At 37.3% G+C, this 22,740-nt stretch overlaps 1 protein-coding gene across 4 annotated transcripts; it reads left to right on the top strand.

The window, feature by feature from the left end:
• The first annotated feature begins 15,093 nt into the window (after positions 1-15,093).
• Slitrk4 (SLIT and NTRK like family member 4) lies at positions 15,094-22,374 on the top strand. 4 transcript variants are annotated; one of them, XM_029534552.1, is made up of 4 exons: positions 15,094-15,171; positions 15,555-15,661; positions 18,349-18,420; positions 19,321-22,374. In XM_029534552.1, exon 4 carries the CDS (start codon positions 19,371-19,373, stop codon positions 21,882-21,884), a length of 2,514 nt encoding a protein of 837 aa, XP_029390412.1. In that variant the 5' UTR covers positions 15,094-15,171; positions 15,555-15,661; positions 18,349-18,420; positions 19,321-19,370; the 3' UTR covers positions 21,885-22,374. The 4 variants fall into 4 exon arrangements, with proteins under 4 accessions (XP_029390412.1, XP_029390413.1, XP_021043966.1 ...); XM_021188307.2 differs by lacking the exon at positions 15,094-15,171 and having other exon boundaries at positions 15,471-15,661; XM_029534553.1 differs by lacking the exons at positions 15,555-15,661; positions 18,349-18,420 and having other exon boundaries at positions 15,127-15,171.
• Positions 22,375-22,740: the final 366 nt, after the last annotated feature.

Genomic DNA, 22,740 nt, shown 5'->3' with positions numbered 1-22,740 from the left:
AGAAATCTATAAAGATCTTTTGTTTATCTTTTACTAATTTCTTCTTTCTTTCTAACACATAATATGAAAGAACATACCATTTTAGGGCATCATCATGCTGTATGACAATTTACTGCCAGATAAATATCATTCTAAACTGGTATAAAGCAAGAGCATGTTCAATACTGAAAATGAAGTTTAAATTAACTATGGTTTTAGGATGATGATGATGTGCCCATGTGTGTTTCTCACTTGTAACAAATGTGCAACTCTATTCAACATCATTAACAATGGAAAAGTGTGTGTGTTTGTGTGTGTGTGTTTGTGTGTGTGTGTGCGTGCATGTGTAAAAAGACATATGAGCTATTTCTATTCCTTCTACATTATCTTCTGATGTAAGGCTAAAATTGATCTAAACTAAACTAGTCCATAATGTGAAAGAAATACAAAGTAGAACATAATAGCAAGTCCTAAAAGTAGGACAAATATAAATTATAGCATTGATGAAGCAAATCTCTTCATCCCAACCATCAAAAGAAGCACACGACACTCTTAAATACTGTGTTCATTATTTTAAATTATGGGAATTGATTTTTTTTGGTATGAACTTATCCAAAATGAATCACCTAGATTACTCTTGGAACCTACCATCTTATATTGAACAAAGCTGAAAAGAATTAAATATTTATAGCATGGAAGGAAAGCATAAAAATGGACAAATGCAGAATACAAGGAATACAACAAAAGTGTTATTCAACAACTCTAATGCAGGATGTATGATGAGGCAAAGTGGACGATTCAGGAGGTACCTGTATAACCGAATGGAATTAAAATACAAAAATGCTTCATTCTTACTTAGTAAACTGAGAAAATAACAGAAGTTGTGGGAACATTCCCTGTATCAGTGCACAGTTCAAAAGAAAGCAGAAAGAGTCGAGTCAGATAGGAACTGTTGAAATATAAAAGAATACTTTATGATTTAAGAGAGAATAAGTTTTGCATAAAATGATTTTCAGGACAAAGTTTTGAAATTATAATTCCACAAAAGGGCAAATACAAGTGAATATATGGTACAGAATGAATATCCTAGTATCAATACACATTATAACTTTAAAGCAGATAATATAACAAGTCCATTTAGATGAATTAAAATTTAACTGTAAGCCAAAATATTCTGAGAGATGCATTCTTTAAACTACGATGACATTTAATTGCATAGAAGCTTGTATAGTGTTTGCTTATTAAAATTATTTAAAGAAAAAAATGATAACTATCAGAAAAATACAGTAATTCCAAGAGAATTATAATAGACTTACTTGGAGATAAAGTATAAATCATTAAAATTTGCTGTCATTAGGTTGGGTTAACATTAGTCACTGATGAACTATCAGAAGGCATCCAGGAAGCATTGCGTTAACCTGCTTTTCAGAGTACCAAAATTGAGCTTGGGACATAGGAAGCTGTAATTATGGTTTGATTGGCCAGGAGAACAAGAGCAGAACTGCTGGAAGGTCACCAGACACTGGCAAACACATCCAAGCACAGAGAAATTACCCATTGATTGTAAGTGTGAGCAGATTAAATATGAAAGCCTAAACCAGTACCAAATGTTTTCTTTTTCTTATTTCTAGTTCATTTAAGGGGTGTTTATTTATGTACCTCTGTCAATCTTCCTAAGTAAAATTCTATAGATTTCTATTGGCTACTTGACCAAATTAGGCCTTATATTTTAAGATTTTCTAATCAGTTACAATTAATTTAGAAGAAATATAACTATTATCCTTTTTTTTTCAAAAATAAGTCTTAAAATAAATATTTTTTTTGAGACAGTGTTTCTCTGTCTAGCCTTGGCTGTCCTGGAACTCACTCTGCAGACCAGGCTGGCCTCGAACTCAGAAATCCGCCTGCTTCTGCCTCCTGAGTACTGGGATTAAAGGCGTGCGCCACCACGCCCGGCTCTAATAACTGCTTTTCATTCACTTTTACTAGTGAAATATTAATCAGTTTAAATGTGCATGGTATCCTGAATATAATCTATACAGAAGTTTGTGGTAATAGAAAAGTACAAAGTTTAATAAAGCACCAGTCCTGTCAGAACTATACTGTGGGAAAGGGGATAGACTGACTAACTCTAGTATATAGAATGTTTTATGAAGCAAATCTGTTTTAAAAAATAACAATAAGCATTATTTTAAAGAATGCTAAATATTTTCCTTGTAGAATACCTCTTTAAATGATTCAGGACACTAAGCTTCTCTTTCAACAAATTGAACAACATCCATTTCTCCAGTGGTATCTCATCTGACATGGTTGTTAGAACACCATAATTTCATCCTGGCTAGTGAATCATAACATCAGAAATAAATACATGCTCAGTTAGGTTGGATCAACAGAGGGCAGGAAAATGTTATCATGTTTTGCAAGCATTACACTGTCATTAGTAGTACTTACTTTAATTTGAAGCCTTATATTATTCCCTTATATAAAATACCTAAATCACTGTGCCACATAAGAGCAAGCTCAAGCATAGTTTTAAAAATGAAGGTTCATCAATAAAAACCTTTAGTATAAAGTAAGTGGCAAGAAAACAATTTAATCAATATGTTTAAATATGACTGTTGATTAAAAAAATCTATTCTGTGGAAAAGGTGCAAAACAAGAAGTAACTAAAAATTACTGTGTCTGAGGTCTTCCTAGGAGAGAATAGAGAATTAAGAGTAAGTATGAAGTCACTTGCTCCCATAGAGCCATGCTTTCGAATGCTTGGCCCACAGGCAGTGGCACTATTACAAGGTATGGAGTTGTTGGACTAGGTATGGCCTTGTTGCAGGAAGAGTTGTCACTGTGGTGGCAGACTTTGAGGTCTCTTATGTCAAACTCCATTCAGTATGAAATATAGTCCCCTCCTGGCTGCCTGTGGATCAAGATGTAGAACTTTCAGCTCCTTCATCACTATTTTTGCTTGCATGCTCCCATGCTCCCATGCTTCCTGCCATGATAATAATTGGCTGAGCCTCTGAAACTGTAAGCCAGCCTCAATTAAACCCTTTCCTTATTAAGAGTTGCCTTGGTGATGATGTCTCTTCACAGCAATAAAACCCAAACTAAGAGACACTCTGAATATAATTTGGACCAACCACTAATCAGTTAAGCCTGGTGTCTAACATCATCACAAGTTCATATCTTTACTTGTTCTTCTATCAAATATTCCCTCTCAGACTTATAAATCAAAGTCACTATTTTGTTCAAGCAAGAAAGTAAAGATATGGAAGAATAATTACAGTTAGGTGGAAAGTCATCTTAGTTCTATATAAGCAACATTATATAGTAAATAGAACATTTGGGGTCTATGATAAAATGATAAAAATGGAAGATATGTAGGTAATATGTGAAGCCTGTGAAAAGGATAAATGAGCAAGAGCCATAAATCTTGTCTGGATCAAAGGTATTAAACTGGCATAGGTCCAGTATATCTCCCTAAGTATGTGCACTATTGAATTTTAATACTTACCTATTACAACCAACTAGATATAATTTTAAATAATCAATATTAATAAGGAAGCAGAGAAAATACATTTTTTAAATTTTTGTTTAACAAAATCTAATAATCAATACATTTATTATTCCTATGTTTTCCACCAGTTTTACAACACATTGTATATTATTGCTCGATCTCCTTTCAATGTTATATCCTATTTCAATTACAACCACACAGATCCAGAAAGCTGACATCAATAAATGTTGTAATACATAATACTGTGAAGCAGCAGAGGTCTTCTGACATCTATAGTTTCTGTGATACCATGTGATTTATCCTTTCTTCAAAGAACAGGTTTTTTTTGTTACTATCCAGATATTTCACAATACAATTTTTTTAGTATAATTTTTATTAGATATTTTCTTTATTTACATTTCAAATGTTATCCCCTTTCCTAGTCTCCCCTCCTGCTCCCTAACCCACCCACTTCTGCTTCCTGGCCCTGCCTGATAAATACAGAAGTGGATGCTCACAGCCATCTATTAGACAGAGAACAGGGTCCCCAGTGAAGGAGCTAAAGAAAGTACCCAAGGAGCTGAAGGGTTTTGCAGCCCCATAGGAGGAGCAACAATATGAACTAATTAGTACCCCCCCCCCCGTCCCAGAGCTCCCTGGGACTAAACCACCAATCAAAGAAAACCCATGGTGGGATTCTTGGCTCTAGCTGCATATGTAGCAGAGAATGGCCTAGTAGGTTATCAATGGAAGGAGGGGCCCTTGGTTCTGTGAATGTTCTTTGCCACAAAACAAATTTTAAAATGATGTATTTGAAGCTACCTTCTCAGTATATTCATGTTGTTTTCAGCACTTCAATGGGTGTGATAAAAGATGAATATAAAACTAATTTCATAAAAAAGATATAAGTCTGAGTGTGGAGCTCAGTGGTAAGCCCTTGCCTAATCCATGCAGGACTTGAAGTGAAGTTTCCATTAGCTAAGAAAGAAAATGAGGAAAGAATATTGATAGGCCTTGATTGTGTTACTGTAACAGGAAACAACTCCTGAGAACACAGGAACCACTGAACAGTTTGAAGGTAATTATAGACACTCTTCAAAGCATCACAAAAAAGTAAAGATGATAGCTATGTTTTTTTCCTGTCTTTGATGGCCTTGTTTATGATAATAGTTAGCTTATTAAATACATATGAATAGAAGTTTTATGGTGTGTATATGAGTGTGTGTGGGGGGGGGAAAGGTGCTAATATGTATAAGAACAAAGCTTTTTTATTATTGTTTTGTTTTGTTTTCCTTCTCTGCATTCATTTTTATTTTATGTGAGGGTTTCCTGGCATCTAAGTTTATGATTGAATAAACTGGATATAAATAGTTTGCATAAAATAAAACATATATGTAATACTCCCTAAAGATTGGCATCATAATTGTCAGTGTTTTATGTTGAGGAAGGAGGAAGACATCTTTATTTGTAAGACAAGTAATGAGTGTGGGTTCATTGTATAGATATTAAAGGTGGGTCATGCTGGTTATTTAGCCCATCATGTTTTGCTAGCCAGTTCCCTATTTGTTTTGGACAATGGAAGGGCTTGAGAGATGCCACATGGTTGGAAGAGAAACTAAAAGCCTTCTCCTTCTCAATCACTTGTGAATAATGTGCAAATTATCTCAGTCTTATAATCTTCTACATTTTTTACATCTTGCTTTGTGTTCTTGCTTTTCTTTTACTTTCTACCTTATCAGTTAAGTTTATTCTGATTTATTTTATGTCTTAATATTTAATTATATTCTTCAATAGGTTTGTATCAATAAGAAAATATATGTGGGGACTCTTAGGTAACTATTATCATACACAAGGCCACCACAGACAGGAAAGAAACATAGACGAGAAGTCATAATTTTGAACTAAGGTTCAATATGAACAAGAAAACAATCTTCCATATTAAGCCTTTTGGAAAACATACAGGCATCAATCCACATGAATGACTAATAAAATGAAAACCAGTCAATAATAGTACAACAGTAACATCAGGGAACTATTTTTCTTTGCAAATAATTTATTTAAGCAAAATTCAAACTTCAGATTGAATAGCAACAGAAGATTTCAACGTAAGGTGCCAAATACAAAATTTTGTCTGTTGTTTCCCTTTTATCTCTTTTCATTTGGGGGCCTGTGGTTCAAAAATGGGCAGAGTGTTTTTTGTTGTTGTTTAAGGTTTTTGTTTGTTTGTTTGTTTGTTTGTTTGTTTTTCAATGTAGCAAAACAAGGGAATTCAGCAAAGCAAGATAATTTTCCCAGCTATCAATTTTCTTATGAAATTATTCTTTAAACTGAAATACACTCCACAGAAGAATTGTTCATTGGCAGTAGACTGAAGAAATACAGAAATTAAATTCCATATTAGAAAAAAGAATTAGACCAAAACAAAGGGACACCAAAAGAGTCCTGATCTCAATCAACAACCATTAGAATCATCATCAGCCTGATATATTTATTCCAAGGCTCAAAGAATTCAAGTAGTGAAGCTACAGGCTTTTGACCTATAAAAAGAAAGACCTAAAAGAAAATTTCAATTTTGGTGAAAATTTTTGAGTAGAATTCCTCTCAATATTGAAATATTTTCTGAATGACACATTCAGCTATTATTTTACCTAAATGGGAATCATTGAAAATATAATATAAAACTGCACACGCTTGTACTTAGGTAGCTCCCGCCAGCTTCTCATATTTGTTGAGACTAAGTTCAATTTTTTGTTTGTCGTTGTTGTATCTCAATCACTAGAAGTCCTTAGAATTATACATACTAAGTGGGAAAGACATTTATTTATATGATGTTCTCAGTTCCATTTGTGAAGCCAAGTCCTCATTAGCTGCACAATATTCTCATCATCCTTATGTCACCCACCCATAGTTTAGACAACAAATTTGATAAGATTCCCTTTGTTTGAGACCTTCTTTCATTTTTTCTTTTGTTTATGTGGGTTATTTTTATTTCTGGCCTTTCCAAGTGATTTGATTTCTTATTTTATAGAACATTTCCTGCTTCTGTCCTTTCCAAATATGCCTGGCACATAGTGAATTGTAACTCTGTATTCTGGAGGAATATCAAGGATTTAGACTGTGTCATCTCCAGAAGGACATACAAGTTACCGACCTTACCATTAGATGGAAGGCAATGTACTGATTTTCTCAATTTCTTTGAATATGTGCCATGGAGGACTACAGTTATTGCCTTCCACTCTAGTGTTTCACAACATTCAATAAAAGTAAAAATTTTGATAAAAATTTGAAGATTAACATATAGAAGTTCGAGGTCATTTTCATTGTATGCATTATATAATACTATTTGATACAATCCAATCCCATTGAATTATCACTACAATGCCAGATCTGAGAGGACAGACAGTTCTTTTCCCCTTGGTATTCAGAGCCTGATGTAGGATAGGTGTTCAAGGAATACTCGTTAACCTAAAATTTCTTGGTGAACAGATAATTTGAATGCAGACTACCTTGACAAAAATGTCTATGTTCTGCAAATTTTTTTATGTTCTTTGAGTCTAAATTGAAAGAAAAATTTCTATTTTGAGAATAGCTTGCATGAAAAATGCTAGATTGTTTTAAGGGTTTGCTTGATTCTTTTAATAGATGCCTATCAAATATTACTATACGGTGAGTATAGGAAAGATAAATAGCAATGACATATTTTGGATAATTTTGGAGAGTTTATTTGCTTATGATGTGACTTCTTAACAGCCTGAAGAATAATCTTTTTTTCCTGGAAAAGCTATGGGTGCAGCTGTAGTTAGTTCAGAGGTTTCAGTGAATAATTAAGAAGAGAAAATGCTTGGTTTGCAAGAGGTTAATTACTTGAAATGGGTAATAATTTGAATGAGGACAAACACCTACTTGAGAGTTATGTGTAATTTATAAATTAAATGCATGAGTGTGCTGAAATGTCATCCATTTCTCCTTTATCCATTTTTCCCCTCTAGGCTAGTCTGTTCTTGCCACTAGTCTTAATAAATGATAAAAGCAGAATCTCTAATGAATTGGAGGCATCTTATATAATAATTTCCAATAGCAAGCTGAAAAGGAGAGCTGGATATGGTTACCTTTTGAGCTAAATTCTACTTAACCATCAGTCTTGTGGGTTTATTGCCACTATGAAAATTATACATGAAATGATTCCCTTATAGCATTTCCACTGTGTTTACCAGATGCAATTTCTTTCACAAGACATTGCTTTCTTTAGAAATTTCTTTCATAAAATATAGCAAACTTTAAAAGCATGTTTTTATTAAAGAAGGGAAAACTCTTGATTATACATATATAATATCAAAATTAAATGTTAGGAGTAACTAACAGACATTCACCTTTAAAAAAATAAATGTATATGATTAGCCCAAGTCTGATAGTTTTTATATTTAAATCAATACTCTGGTTTGGTCCTCAATCAGGGGTATATGGGGAGAAGACCAAACAGTTTCCTAGAATTATGGTCCAGGGACAGGGATGCCCTGTCATATGTTACATAGGACAGATCCTCAAGGAGAAAATTTGAATGACTATCAGTGAAAATCTCCCCTGTCAAGGTTCGGGAAACTCATATCTCTTGAGACACAGGCAGATGAAAGGAGTCATCACTGTATGGTTCATTTATATATTTTTTTTCTCATTGCCCCTGAGTACTTGGATCTCATAGTTTTGGCATACTGAATAGTCCTTCATCCATAAAGATAATAAAAATGAAATTTTATAAAATAGCTTAAGTTATAAAGGGAAGTAGGATGCTCAGAACTTTAGCTCTGTTGGGGGGGAGCTCTGCTAGAGGTCACCCCCTGAATGATTTCGTTTTTAGCTTAGAATAATTTTACTATAAGAATGTTTTAGAAAAAAATCATGCAGATAATGTAAGTTATAGCTCAGCACTTCCAACAATGAATATTCTAAGAAGATTTAATTAAGAGTAGATATAGTAGACAGTATATCTGTCTGAATACCTATTGAATAACTGAGGTTGAATTAATTTGCATATAATTTATGACATTTAATGTTATCTTCAGTATGACTGTATTACAACTTGCCAGGTATGACTTTCTTTTCTCAAAAAGCAGCACATGTCACTCTTAGTACACAGTATTCTTAGACAAAGAAATACGAGTTAGGTTAAGATATGTGTGTGTGTGTGTGTGTGTGTGTGTGTGTGTGTGTGTGTGTGTAAATTAATAAATTAATGCTCCCAAATCATTTGAACCTGCTTTGCATATTAAAATGAAAAATATAAATACTTAGTTCCATTTTCTTCTCAGTTTCTACTATCCTTTAAAGATATACAGAGATAAGATTCTGAAAAAAAAATGCCCCTGGTGTCATGACAAGGGATTTTTGCTGAAATATTAACAATGCTTATTGTGTTGAGCTCTTGAAATACAGAATCTCTATTATGTTCTATCAAGTCAAACTTCAAAAATAGTTGAATTTATAATGCTTAGATCTTCAGTGATATTATTGTTAATTGTTTAAAAACCCACAATTGATGAAGTGAAAATAGAAAAGTAAATAAAAGCGTACAGGAAGAATAACAGTTTGTAGATTTATTTGAGAAACAGTTCTAACTTTGAAATAATTTAATGTATGACTAACGCAATCTCTATAATGAATATCACTCATCTGCATAGTCTACTTGCCATGTTTAGACTTAAGTAGAAAATGAATGTATGACCTGTAAGTTTTACTTTTTGAACATGCAGAATTTGACTTTGATTATGAAAAAATAAAAGAAAAATGGTTTTCTAGAAAAGTGTGAAATTGGGTGTTTCAGTTAATCTTCATTAAATTCAGAAAAAATTAATTTCTCATTCCTATTTGACAGATGAGGCAATTCAAACACAAAGAAGGTGACTGCCCTAAATATCATAGACTTATTTAGTAGGGACATAACATTTTCAGTTCATATTTATTCGAGAAGAAATTTCATACTCATTATATTCTAACAGCTTTAACTTGATTCTATTTACTTATAAAGAAAATTATTTCAAATTTTCTATAATTAATATTCTAGGAGATCACTGGATATTCCTTCTCAGTGAGCTCTCTGTCACTGGATTTCATCAAAACAATGATTGTTTACCTGGTGTTTATTTCAAGTTTGTTTGAAAGTGGTTTCTGTAAGTTTTAAAATTCCATTTAATAAGAATGTTGTATGCATTAAATGTAGTGTCAGTTCTCTGTGATGGTACTTTTTTTCTATAGCAATCTTTGGCATGGGGCTGAGGACAGTTTTCTTATGACAAACTTCTGTGGGTGGACATTAATAAATTTGAGTCAGAGTGGAGAATTAGAAGCTCCAATTTTGAACTGAAAAAAAAAAGTAGTCAATCAAATATATGTGACACTAGCTTACACAGATGTTCTGTTTTCCTCTGACTCATTCTTAGAAGATCAGAAAGAGATAAATTTTATTTTTGATATAGTAATTGGGGTACAGTCATACTATAACTCATGACTTTCACAATAAGATATTTTGCTATGTTTTAATATTCCTAATTTTGACCCAAGTTTTAAAATCTTGAAGCAGGCTCTAAAATAAAAGAAGATGTTTTTGTAACAAGATCAATTTTGAAAGGAACATATAAGGTCACATTTCTAATGAAAAATAATTCTCTTATAAAAAGATTAGGGAAAAAACGACCCTCAATCCTTATGATAAAAATATTGATGGTGATGTTTTGCTGGCTGGTTATAGCACTCTTGCTTCCTAAACAGAGTCAAGCATGGTAAAACTAAAGGATTCTCATCAGTTTTTTTTTTTTCTTCTTTTTCTTTACAAAGTATTAGTTAACATTATGGAACTTGTACAGCCCATGGAAGTAATTCTTATACAAGTCTGTTTAGCTCTTCATATTTTTATTTCACAGTCTTTATTATCTCAGAGTTGTTGAGGACAGCTCAGCTTATTTCTAGGCCTTAGTCTTTGACAGGCAGTGAGAAAGATGATTTGTCCAAGTTAATGAATATACTCAAAGAAAAATCATAAACAAAACAATGATATCCCCATGTTAGCATCAGTGGAAAGAACAAATAATATTTTAGACAATGTAAGTAGTACCAAATAGACTTTAAAGACAAAATTCCAAATAGCCGTTAACACAATATACACTTATTTATTGCTCTTCTAGTTTACAAATGAAATTCAATGTCTTTAACAATGACTAGAGTTTTTCAGCCTTTATTATGTTCATCACTCACCATGTAGCTTCTGAATAAGAAAAGTTACTAGTCATTTTATGAAGAAATCTGTAGGACATGGAGCAGGGGGTAGTGTTCAGTATCATCTCCTCTAATTCACTCTATGTCATATTGGATATCAGTCCTTTTGTCACTAGACAGGAATAAACCAAGAGATAAACACTGTTCCTTTACATAATTCCTCTTGGCAGTAATAAAAGCAACTGTCACAAGGGACAACTAAGATATCATTGAAGACTGAGGATCACCTTGATATGTGAATCTATAGACCAGCATTCATATCACAAGCAAACTACTGGCAACAGGTAGAGACAAGTTTGATTTAAGACATTCTGTCATATATAATTGATATAAACTGCTTTTCACATACTTTATTGATTTATTCTGCTAAACATTGATACTTAAATACTTGCAAACATGCTTTGAGTACTTACATTTGGAAATCTATCATGCATTCAAGTCTTCTCTCTTCTCAAATGTAGAGGTACCAGAATTCCTCTAAAGAAAAGGTGTTTGGGAGCAATAGAATGGCCTCCAACATAGAATTAAAATCCTGACTACTACTTATTTACTGTGTGATCATCAGCAAGTTATTTAACTTCCCTGATGTATTTTTTAAAAGAAACACAATAATCACTCTCTTGTGCCTTTACCTAAATAATTGTTAGGAAAAGACATTCACTAAGTGGAAGTTACCATTACACCATTAAATTATAACCCAAAAGCTTTCTTTCACCCAATAAATTGAAAAATAATTACACACATAATCAATCAGTACAAAATTCTGAAAGAGTAATAATAATAATAATATTCCATTGTCAAAGACGTTTACTAAATGTTGCATCCCTTTTCTCTTAGTAAATAAAAGTTCACTTTAAATTAGTTAAATATATAGAGAAATCCTAAAATTTTAAAAATAAGAACTTGCTCAATTTTATGAACCACTGATCTCACATACACATTGGATCATGAAAAGAGCCTTTCCCAGATTATTAACTACTTAATAATCCTTTTATTTCTGTTTCACTTACAGAAACAAAAAAAAGTCAAATTTTTTATTGTTAAAAAATCAGATGATAGATAAAGAATACTCCATGTTAAATTAAATAGGTAATCTGTGGTATCTGATTAAGATCTGATTTGTGGTACCAAAAGTAAGATTAACCATGAAAACAAAATAAATGAGGACTGCTATACACGTGAGAGGACACACTGTCTAGGACCAGGCTTTGGCATTGGAGTCATATAGGCCTACTGAGGTTTAATAACTGAGACTTTGCTTGAAATTCAAGACACTCAAGAACTTGTTTAAACCCCTGATAATATTGTTTGTCCTAGTAAGAGATGCACAGCATAACTGAGTATCACCATATTATGGGAAGTACTCCTGCAAAGGCAAGATTATGTTCAATACAGAAATAAGGGGAAGTAGTTCAAAAAATATTGCATATTGAATTCAAGGGCATCAACTCTATCTTAGTTTTATTTATTTATTTATTTATTTATTTATTTATTTATTTATTTATTTGTGTATATTTTGTGTGAATAGGTGTTTTGCCCGCATTATGTCTGTGTGAGGGTATTAAATCCTCTAGAACTGAAATTGCAGATAGTTGTGAGCTGCCATGTGGTTGTTGGTGCTGGGAATTGAACCTTAGTCCTCTGGAAGAACAACCAGTGCTCTATTTTATGATTCCTTTTAATATTTTTAAATAGAATGATATGTTATTTTAAAATATTCATTTTTGTGAGTTGTTGAATATAAATCACCAATACAGTCTTAGTAATATTAATTGAAATTTTCCAATGTTCTGGGTGTTTTTGCTTTCAGACTGCTCTCTTCATACTTTATAAAACAGATTTTTTCATATTTACTGCAGTTAAGTATAACTAAGCCTCAGAACAGTTTCAAAAGTTGAATAAAGATGCACATTTAAATAATCTGGTATTTACTGTCCAACTCTGGCCTTTTGAGCTATCCCAGAACTTGAAACTTGCATTGCATTTTCAGGCAAAAATTGTCCATTCTGTTGAATCTTTTTAACCTTTATAGCAAAGAACAAACAGTTCACCTACCCTGATAAAATACATGGTAGCTTCCTGAATTCTTTGCATTTAAAATAAATGCCAACTTGCTTTGTTAGCCATTACTAGTTAGTTGTAAATTGCACTATGCAATGCAATGCAAATTTGAGTTCTTAATTAGCGGGATCTGTTTTGATCAAATGTACAACAGTGGGAAAAATTTTCAACATATTGTAGCTGCTACCTAGGGATGAAACACGTTTCACCTCAGTGAAGATATGCCAGTAGAAATGCTGTGGACTTATCCCTTAGTGTGTCTTTAACTAGTATTAGTTCATACTGGGTTTCACAATGGGTGTAATCAATTTTCCCACAGCTGCCCACTCATTTTCTGCCTGTAGGTTGTTTTCAAAAGAGAAGAGGATAAAAAAAAAAAAAATCAAGTCAATGGAGAGTATAGATGGAGGATGAGTTCTTTATGAAGGTTGCATAAAGAAATAAGGTCATATCTATTTACATGTTTAAATACTGTCCGTGCATCTCTCTTAAACATGATGTGTTCAAGTATTTGCATGAATATAATTAGATAAAATGACAAAAAATAAAAACGAAAACCAGAAATAGAAAAGTACATAGATAATTAAGAAGGTAGGATATTATTGAAAAATAATAGGAAACAATCTTTGCCCATTGATTTCTGTTTACTTGTTTAATTTGGTTTGTTCTGCGGATAACTGGAGTCTTAATTTTCAATCAATTACAGCATATGTTTGCCTGTAGGAATTCAGGTAGACAGCATAACTGATTTCAAAGCTATTGTTAGTTTTAGCTTAAAGAACTTATCATTTATAAGCAAACACATTTCTGGGTATTGGCTATACAAACATGTAGCTGGAGCCATTGAGATTTGAGTAAGTGAATTGAGCACAGCAAAGATCTCAAAGAAATGGGTCTGAAAGTCTTTCTTGACTTGTGGCAAAGAATGGGTTGTTAGAGATTCTAGGAGGAAAGCTTCTCTAAGTTGGACCTTTCTACCTAAAGCCACTTCCCCCACAGACAAAAAGCAAAGAGAGCCCTGCTTTCCTTAGCCAAGCACCTACAAGGTACAAGTAGGGAAAGGAAGTAAAATCAAATTTTCTTGTTCAGAAATCAAACATTTGAAAGGTGTTCAGACAGCAGAACCTATCTACCCAGTCCCTCGGTATCTTTGCTTTCTAACTAAATTAACAATCTGTGTGAAACTGATATGAACATTAGCTTTTTCTCAGGACCTCCCTACTTTTTTGTGTGTGCAAACACTAATCTTTGGTTGCAAGGGATTCAGAAAGGGTGAGATCTGCAGCCTTTAGATTTTTGGCAGTCAGCTGCTAAAGCGTCTTAAGTATAAACAAGTAGGAACTAAAGAAGTGACTTTTCTTAATCATTTGCCTTCTTCTATCTTCCTAGTGTGTCCCTTCCCTTCTTCATAGTGCCTTCTGGGCAGCCTCCACCCCCTTCCCTAAAGGCTCCCATCATCCCCTGCTGCCCCCAACCAAAATCCCCTCCGGGTCACCTCCAAACCCCGGAGAAGTGGAATGCACACAATGCCTCTCTTATAGGGCTTGAGCTTGAAACTGGGCATGCTCAGTAGGGAAAGCGGGTTTTTTTTTTTTTTTTTTTTTTTCCTATTTCTCCCTCCCCTCATCCCCTTTAGTTTCAAGTGCAACCTCTCTCCGTGTCCCACTCCTCTCTTTCCTCTACCCTTAACTCTCTGTTCCCAACCACAGTTTCTTAATTACCCTGTTTAATACCTTTGGAGCTGAAGGCCTGTGGAGTTCTAAAATATCTAGAATTAAGCCCCTTTCTCCTAACCCTGCTAAATAAGCTCACTTTGGACTAAAGCCTAACACTTTTGCCTTTTAAGCTTCAGGTCCCTCATGCGCAGACAGGTAGGGGGAGTGCGAATACCACTGGATCCCAGGAAACTACTCCCAAGAATGCTCCAGCCAGGATCGCCTGAGTCTGAAATATTCCCAAAGCCCCCTGTTCTACCGGATGACAGTTAGCCAAAGGAACCATACCCACAAACTCAAGTGTGACTGGCTCAATTCAATGTCATTGCTGTTAACTCACCCCTCTACTCTGGAATTATTCAAGTCCACCATCTAGACTTGAAGACCCTATGTTCCCTGCTTCTGCCCCCACCCAACCCCTTGCCTCAGGCTCTCAAAAAAAAAAAAAAAAAAAAAAAAGATTCCATCTTCCTGGGGTTCTTGCTTGCTCTCTCAGTGGAACAACTCACGTGTGTGGTGTGTCTGTGTGTGCTTGCGTGCCTGTGTGTGTGTGTGTGTGTGTGTGTTCGCGCGCGCACACGAGCGCGCGTCCCTTTTCTTTAGGGTGCTGGAGGAAGAGAAAGGACTCGAGTGTGCTTATGTGGTAGGGTGATGGAGGTTAGTGCAGCCACATTAGGAAACTAGGGTTCCAGGGTCTCTCCTCACTAGGCGATATTTTAGGCAAAAGAGGAGATAGATGCCAGTAGGAAACCGTGTTGTCCTTCTAGTGGGTGGGTAGAAAAGGACTCAAGTGGGGGCGTCTGCTGGAGGGTCAAGGGGCTCAGGAATATGCCATGATAGAAGTGATCCGGTGTCCGGAGGGAGGGCTGCTTCTGCGCCAGGGGGCGGGGGCGGGGGCGGGGGCGGGGATTCGGCGCGTGTATGTAAAGGTGCAGCCCGTGTGCGAGGGTCTGGGTGCGCGCGCGGTGTCTGGCCGGGTGCGCGCGCGCGCCGCTGGCCGCTTGCTTGCCTGCTAAAGGCTGTTCTGTGGGCTTGACCAGCGAGCGGGAGCCAGGAAGCTGGATCCCAGATCAAGTAGAGAGCATCGCGGAAACTGAGGAGCGAGTCGGAAAGCAGTGGGCCCTCCACAGGACTTGGGGCTCCCGAGGTGGGTGAATTTCAAGCCCGGGCTGCGCGAGCTGCAAGGAAAGGCGCGCTGCTTCTTCCCGGCTGGGCTTGGCACAATGCATGTGCGCGCGCGCGGAGGGAAGCAGGTAGCTTTTTATTTTTAGTTGTTGGAGTCCTGTTGGTTTGGGGCCCGTTGAGTTTATTAGGGGACATGTTGGTTAACCCCCAACCCGGAACACACACACAGGCACAACCCTCCCACTTGCCTGCCCATGGCGCGATCTCTTGTCCTCCAGGACGGAAAGAAACCGGGTGTCCTTAACATCCCTGCCCCAGGGGTAGGCTGGGCAGCAGGCAAAGTGTCCTGGTCTGTGGCACAGTGAGCTGTCAGGGCTGCTGCGCTGGGCTGGGCTTTGTGCTCTGAGCCCTACTCTCAGGCACTGTGCGTGGACTTGAATGTGGGGTTTCAGACGGTGGCCGGCAGACTGCTCAGAGACCGCTGGCACTCTGCAAGACATGCAGAATGGGAGGAAGAACCGGTGGGTAACTCCGAAAGCCCAGTGAAGCCGGGGGAATGCTAGCAGTGACACTTTGCAAGATTCCTAAATGTTGAAGTGATTTCTGGCTGGGTGAATAGGATCTTATAGCTGGCGTGGGCAGGTGGGGGTGGGGGGCAAAGCCGGGGCCACAGCTCCAGGCAACCGAACTATGGAGTCACTCTGACTGTAGCAAATGGGTCTTTAAAGCCCCAGTAGCTATCCCTCCCGGCCTGAACTAGTCATCTCTCCTTGCTCACCCACTGTACGTTTGGGTCTAGGGAGGCCAAAGAAAACTCCAGCAGCTACCTCTTGTGGGACGGGAGCGCGCGGAGAATGTGTGCGCAGAGGGACTGAAGGCCCCCGCGACATCGTGCACAGTACCCCGCCCCCGCCACCAAGCCTGCGAGGCTGCTGCTCGGGCTGGGAACCCAAGAGGGGGCTGCGCGCCGGCTCTGGGCACGGGGATGCGGCAAAACATTGCGGTACACGCCAGCGGCCCCTCCAACCGCGTCGCCTCCAGGTCGAGGTAGCGCTCCGGGGACAGCAGCGGCCAATCTTCCACTGTTCTCCTAAACCCCCACCCCCACCTCAGCCCTTGGGAAGGGGACAGCTAAGGTTTCCCTTGTCCGCTGTTGTGGAGCCACGTCGACCTGCGGACCCCTTGGCAGTGCTTTGCACTCCGCAGGCTCCCTCTCTCTGCTTGGACATGGAGCGCTAGGAGCGGCACTCTGGTGGATGCTGAATTTATGGGAGGGCAAGGTTTGTGCAGTCCTGGGTAGCCTTGGGAGCGGAATGTCTTGCTTGGCACCATCAAGAGATGGAAGCACTAATAGAGAAATTCGCCCCTTTTGGAAGCCTGAGATGTAGTTTTGGATGCCTAATTCATACTTTACAAGGTTTTGTTTCTCGGTTTGTATATTTGCTGTTTGTCACGATTTTTAGAGTGTATTAGAGGTGTTTCCTTTGCTTGCAGTTACTCTTGCTGGCTTCTTTTTCCTACCCTCGTTTTTGACAGTTCTCCAGCTCTCCATATCTGTTGCCCTCTCCATGCCTTTTTGCCTCTCCTTGGTGGACTGACTCTTGTTCTGCCTTGCTTTCTTGTTCCATCTGCTTTTGACTTCCCCTGTTTCACCAGAGCTGCATTTGAGAACTTCCTAGCTCATCCTTGCGCCTCCCCCACCCCCTTTGCTACTTAAAGTAGAAATTACTAATATAAGGGCAGCTCTTCATGGATGTTCACATCTGTTATTCTTCTGCTTCTTGTTTTTGCACTGAAGTCCGCTTTTTTGAATTTTATTTTGTTGTGGTTTGTTTTGCTGTCTGTGTTTTGTTTGTTTTTAGTTTGGTTGCGTTTTGGTTTCTTTGTTTTTGGATGGGGGTGGTCAGGAACAAGAAATGACTCAACTGAACCAAAATAGCTGTTGAAAGCTACATCAACACAAGACAAAAAAGACCAAGGGAAAATCTTGATTTTACAATTGGAATTGGTTTGGGTGATGTCATGCTTAGAACTATGACTTCTTTTTGCAAAGACAGTCATTCTATGACAGTGAATAGGGGAAATGCCTGCCTATGTGGCAGCTAAAAAAGCATCTCAGTGGTGCTGGCTCTATTCTGAACCAAAGTATTTAAAATGCAAATTTTCCTGGGTCTTGGCTAATGGATTGCTTACCTTGAGACACATTTGTTTTTACCACTAGCTAATTCCTTGTGAAATATTTTTTATTTGCATCATTTTCTCATTGTGTCCCTGTGTATTTTACTTATTTGATTAAGATTTAGTGGTGACCATATAAAAACTGCAGCTAGCTTCTCCCCATTCACTACTGGAAAGATTCACAAGCCTAAAATTGCATCAGTAAAATGTGATCCATTAAATTCCTTTCCATGAGAAGACAGAAACACTCTCTCTCTCTCTCTCTCTCTCTCTCTCTCTCTCTCTCTCTCTCTCTCTCTCTCTGTGTGTGTGTGTGTGTGTGTGTATGTGTATGTTTTGTGAGCGTGCTTGCGAGTAAGGAGTTGCCTCCAATGGGTTAATTTTTGAACCATTGGACTCTTCCAAGAAGTAATTTTTCATTTGTTTACAGGCAAAGGCATGGAGTGATTATTTTGGAAGGGTGTTTGGGAACTGAGAGCTTTATGTAGAGCTGAAATATGTACAATTGAATATGTATATCTGCTTCTGCAGATAAAGCTGCTCAAAGACTGTGGCATGTGGACTCCTCTTCTTCGGCAGTGACAGCCTGTGGTCTGAGTGAAGGTGATACACATTTTACTGACTGGGGGGTCAGTTGGGACTGGGTTCAAACTGACAAATGAAGACTGAGAGAAGGCCAGGCAGGCAGAAGAGCCAGTTCTGGTGGGTGGAAATCCTGCCGGGAAATCAGCTGAGTGGTGTAGAAATAAGCAGGTCCCCTTTCTGCTGCCAGGGACTCAAAGACAAAAGGCTTTTTAACTCCATTTGGGAAATGACTGACAGCAAAGTAGGTGCTGTTCATTAATCTGACAGTTGGTTTTCTAGAACTCCATAGGGTCATCTGTGCCTTTGAAGTCGACAGATTACAGAAGTGAACTGATTCATGCCAACGTGCCTACTTAAGTGCAAAGGAGATGGCAAATTTCTTTCCAGGGCACCTTTTCATGTAGCTTTTTAAACCGTCTTTATTAAAGGCACCCAGTCCTTCCACTGCCATCCTCTTCTAAAATATGAGTTCAGTTATGGACTATCCCCAGCCTCTGTATGTGGCAGAATACAGAAGTATAGATTTCCAACAACTGAGGGATCTTTGTGGGGTAGAGGACATAAAATAAATGATGCTATCTATAGGTTTGTTCATTTAAGTTGCAAATAGCAAGCTTGAGGCTTGTGCTTATGGGCAATGTGCTAAAAACTGAATTTATTAAGGTCAAAGTATGATTTAAAACCCCCTTTTTTACTGTTTGTTGTATATTCTACACATGTACATTTTGTACAAATTACAAATGTAAAATATGTGACATTTTGTGGTTATTATTGTTCAGTGGAAAGCAAATCTGGCTATATTTAAAAAAAAACACAGTGCTACAGATTGTAGCCATGTGTTCACAATGGGATGATTTACGTACAATTTTTTTTTCAAGGAATGATCATTGAAAAATTGTTTTCTTTTTTATTTTTTAGATTATTTGTCTTTATTCAGAAGCATAGAGTTGTTTGCTGATTGCAAGAAGATGTTTCTTTGGCTCTTTCTGATTGTGTCAGCCCTGATTTCTTCGACAAATGCAGATTCTGACATATCAGTGGAAATTTGCAATGTGTGTTCCTGCGTGTCAGTAGAGAATGTGCTCTATGTCAACTGTGAGAAGGTTTCAGTCTACAGGCCAAACCAGCTGAAACCACCTTGGTCTAATTTTTATCATCTCAATTTCCAAAACAATTTTTTAAATATCCTCTATCCGAATACATTTGTGAATTTTTCTCATGCAGTATCTCTGCATCTGGGAAATAATAAGCTGCAGAACATTGAGGGAGGAGCCTTTCTCGGGCTTAGTGCATTAAAGCAGTTGCACTTGAACAACAATGAATTAAAGATTCTCCGAGCTGACACTTTCCTTGGCATAGAGAACTTGGAGTATCTCCAGGCTGACTACAATTTAATCAAGTATATTGAACGAGGAGCCTTCAATAAGCTCCACAAACTGAAAGTTCTCATTCTTAATGACAATCTGATTTCATTCCTTCCTGATAATATTTTTCGATTCGCATCTTTAACCCATCTGGATATACGAGGAAACAGAATCCAGAAACTTCCTTATATTGGAGTTCTAGAACATATTGGCCGTGTTGTTGAGTTGCAGCTGGAAGATAATCCTTGGAACTGTAGCTGTGATTTGTTGCCTCTAAAGGCTTGGTTGGAGAATATGCCATATAATATTTACATAGGCGAGGCTATCTGTGAAACTCCCAGTGACTTATATGGAAGGCTTTTAAAGGAAACCAACAAGCAAGAACTATGCCCCATGGGCACAGGCAGTGACTTTGATGTACGCATTCTGCCTCCATCTCAGCAGGAGAATGGCTTTACTACTCCCAATGGTCACACTACTCAGACAACCTTGCACAGATTAGTGACCAAACCACCCAAAACAACAAATCCTTCCAAAATCTCTGGAATTGTGGCAGGCAAAGCCCTCTCCAACAGAAATCTCAGTCAGATTGTGTCGTACCAAACAAGAGTGCCTCCCCTTACACCTTGCCCAGGACCTTGCTTTTGCAAAACACATCCTTCTGATTTGGGATTGAGTGTGAATTGCCAAGAGAAAAATATACAGTCCATGTCTGAATTGACACCAAAACCTTTAAATGCCAAGAAGTTGCATGTTAATGGTAATAACATCAAAGATGTGGATATTTCAGACTTCACTGAGTTTGAAGGACTGGATTTGCTCCATTTAGGCAGCAATCAGATTACGTTGATCAAAGGAGAAGTATTCCACAATCTTACTAATCTGCGTAGGCTTTATCTCAATGGCAATCAGATTGAAAGGCTATACCCTGAAATATTTTCAGGACTTCATAACTTGCAGTATCTTTATTTGGAGTACAACTTGATTAAGGAAATTTTAGCAGGCACCTTTGACTCCATGCCAAATTTACAGCTACTGTACTTGAACAATAATCTCTTAAAGAGCCTACCAGTTTACATCTTTTCTGGAGCACCACTTGCTAGACTGAACCTGAGAAACAACAAATTCATGTACCTGCCTGTCAGCGGAGTCCTTGATCAGTTGCAGTCTCTTACACAAATTGACTTGGAGGGCAACCCTTGGGACTGCACGTGTGACTTGGTAGCATTAAAGTTGTGGCTGGAGAAGTTAAATGATGGGATTGTTGTGAAAGAACTGAAATGTGAGACTCCTGTTCAGTTTGCCAATATCGAATTGAAGTCCCTCAAAAATGAAATCTTATGTCCTAAACTCTTAAATAAGCCATCAGCAACATTCACAAGCCCTGCGCCTGCAATTACTTTCACCACTCCATTGGGTCCTATTCGAAGTCCTCCTGGGGGCCCAGTGCCATTGTCTATTTTAATCTTAAGTATTCTAGTGGTTCTCATTTTAACTGTCTTTGTTGCATTTTGCCTTCTTGTTTTTGTGCTGAGACGTAACAAGAAACCCACAGTGAAGCACGAAGGTCTGGGGAATCCTGAGTGTGGCTCCATGCAGCTGCAACTAAGAAAACACGACCACAAAACCAATAAAAAAGACGGACTGAGTGCAGAAGCATTCATTCCACAAACCATCGAACAGATGAGCAAAAGTCACACCTGTGGCCTGAAAGAGTCAGAAACTGGGTTCATGTTTTCAGATCCTCCGGGACAGAAGGTAATGATGAGAAATGCTGCTGACAAGGACAAAGATTTATTGCATGTGGATACCAGGAAAAGACTGAGCACAATTGATGAACTGGATGAACTATTCCCTAGCAGAGATTCCAATGTGTTTATTCAAAATTTTCTTGAAAGCAAAAAGGAGTATAACAGCATTGGTGTCAGTGGCTTTGAGATTCGATATCCTGAAAAACAACAAGATAAAAAAAACAAGAAGTCACTGATAGGTGGTAACCACAGTAAAATTGTCGTGGAACAAAGGAAGAGTGAGTATTTTGAACTGAAGGCAAAACTTCAGAGTTCCCCCGACTACCTGCAGGTCCTTGAGGAGCAAACAGCTTTGAACAAGATATAGGTCATGTAATCTGACTTCATACAGAGGACAATATTTAATGATGAAAGTGCCTTTTGTTGACTTCTAACTTCCAAATACTATATTATCATTAGGCATAGAGGCAGGTGTTTCCAAGGGTATCTCATTAACTGTAGCTGTAAAGATGTGTCGAGTAGAAGAGAATTCCCTTAATAGATTTTACTACATAAAACCTATACTGTGGAATCCTGTGGGGATACTGCAAACTCTATTGCCAAAGGGATGCTTTATAAACATAATACACTGAATTTAACCTCAAGAGGCAAATCAGTTTTGTATCCTGATGCAAAACCTTCGTCTCTTTGTGCTTTGTAAAGCAAACTCAAGAAAACTGGTACCAGTGTCTGTACCTCAGCTGGGTCCTTCATCTTGCACGTAGATTAAGTTGGTGAAACTGGAATAACCCTTTTGATTTGTGGCATTGTAACAACTCTGTGTAAAGATTACCTGAAAAGTGTAAAAAAAAAAAAAACACAAATAAGCATGCAAAGAGAGAACATTTGATAGTATTTGTAAATCAGTAAAATTTATGGCCTGCATCTTGAAATTGCTGGATTTATAATGTTAAATTGTGCAAATACTTGTTTAAAATATACCATGCATTACATAATTATAAAATAAATTTGAACACTTTAAGTATTACCTGTCTATATATAAAAACCTAAAGGAGAAAAAAAAATCAATGTGAGTTACATAGCATTTGTGGTGATCTAGAGAAAAACATGATGTTTATCAGAATTAAACATGGCTCAAATTAAACTAGAGTTTGTTCTCAGTTATGTCAAATACCCACAATCCTTAAAGGTTGTCCAAAATTAGCAAGTGCTTACCGTGTGAG

This window comes from Mus pahari, chromosome X (genome assembly GCF_900095145.1).
Source record: "Mus pahari chromosome X, PAHARI_EIJ_v1.1, whole genome shotgun sequence".
Lineage (NCBI taxonomy): Eukaryota > Metazoa > Chordata > Mammalia > Rodentia > Muridae > Mus > Mus pahari.
This window is presented reverse-complemented; position numbering and strand designations above follow the sequence as displayed.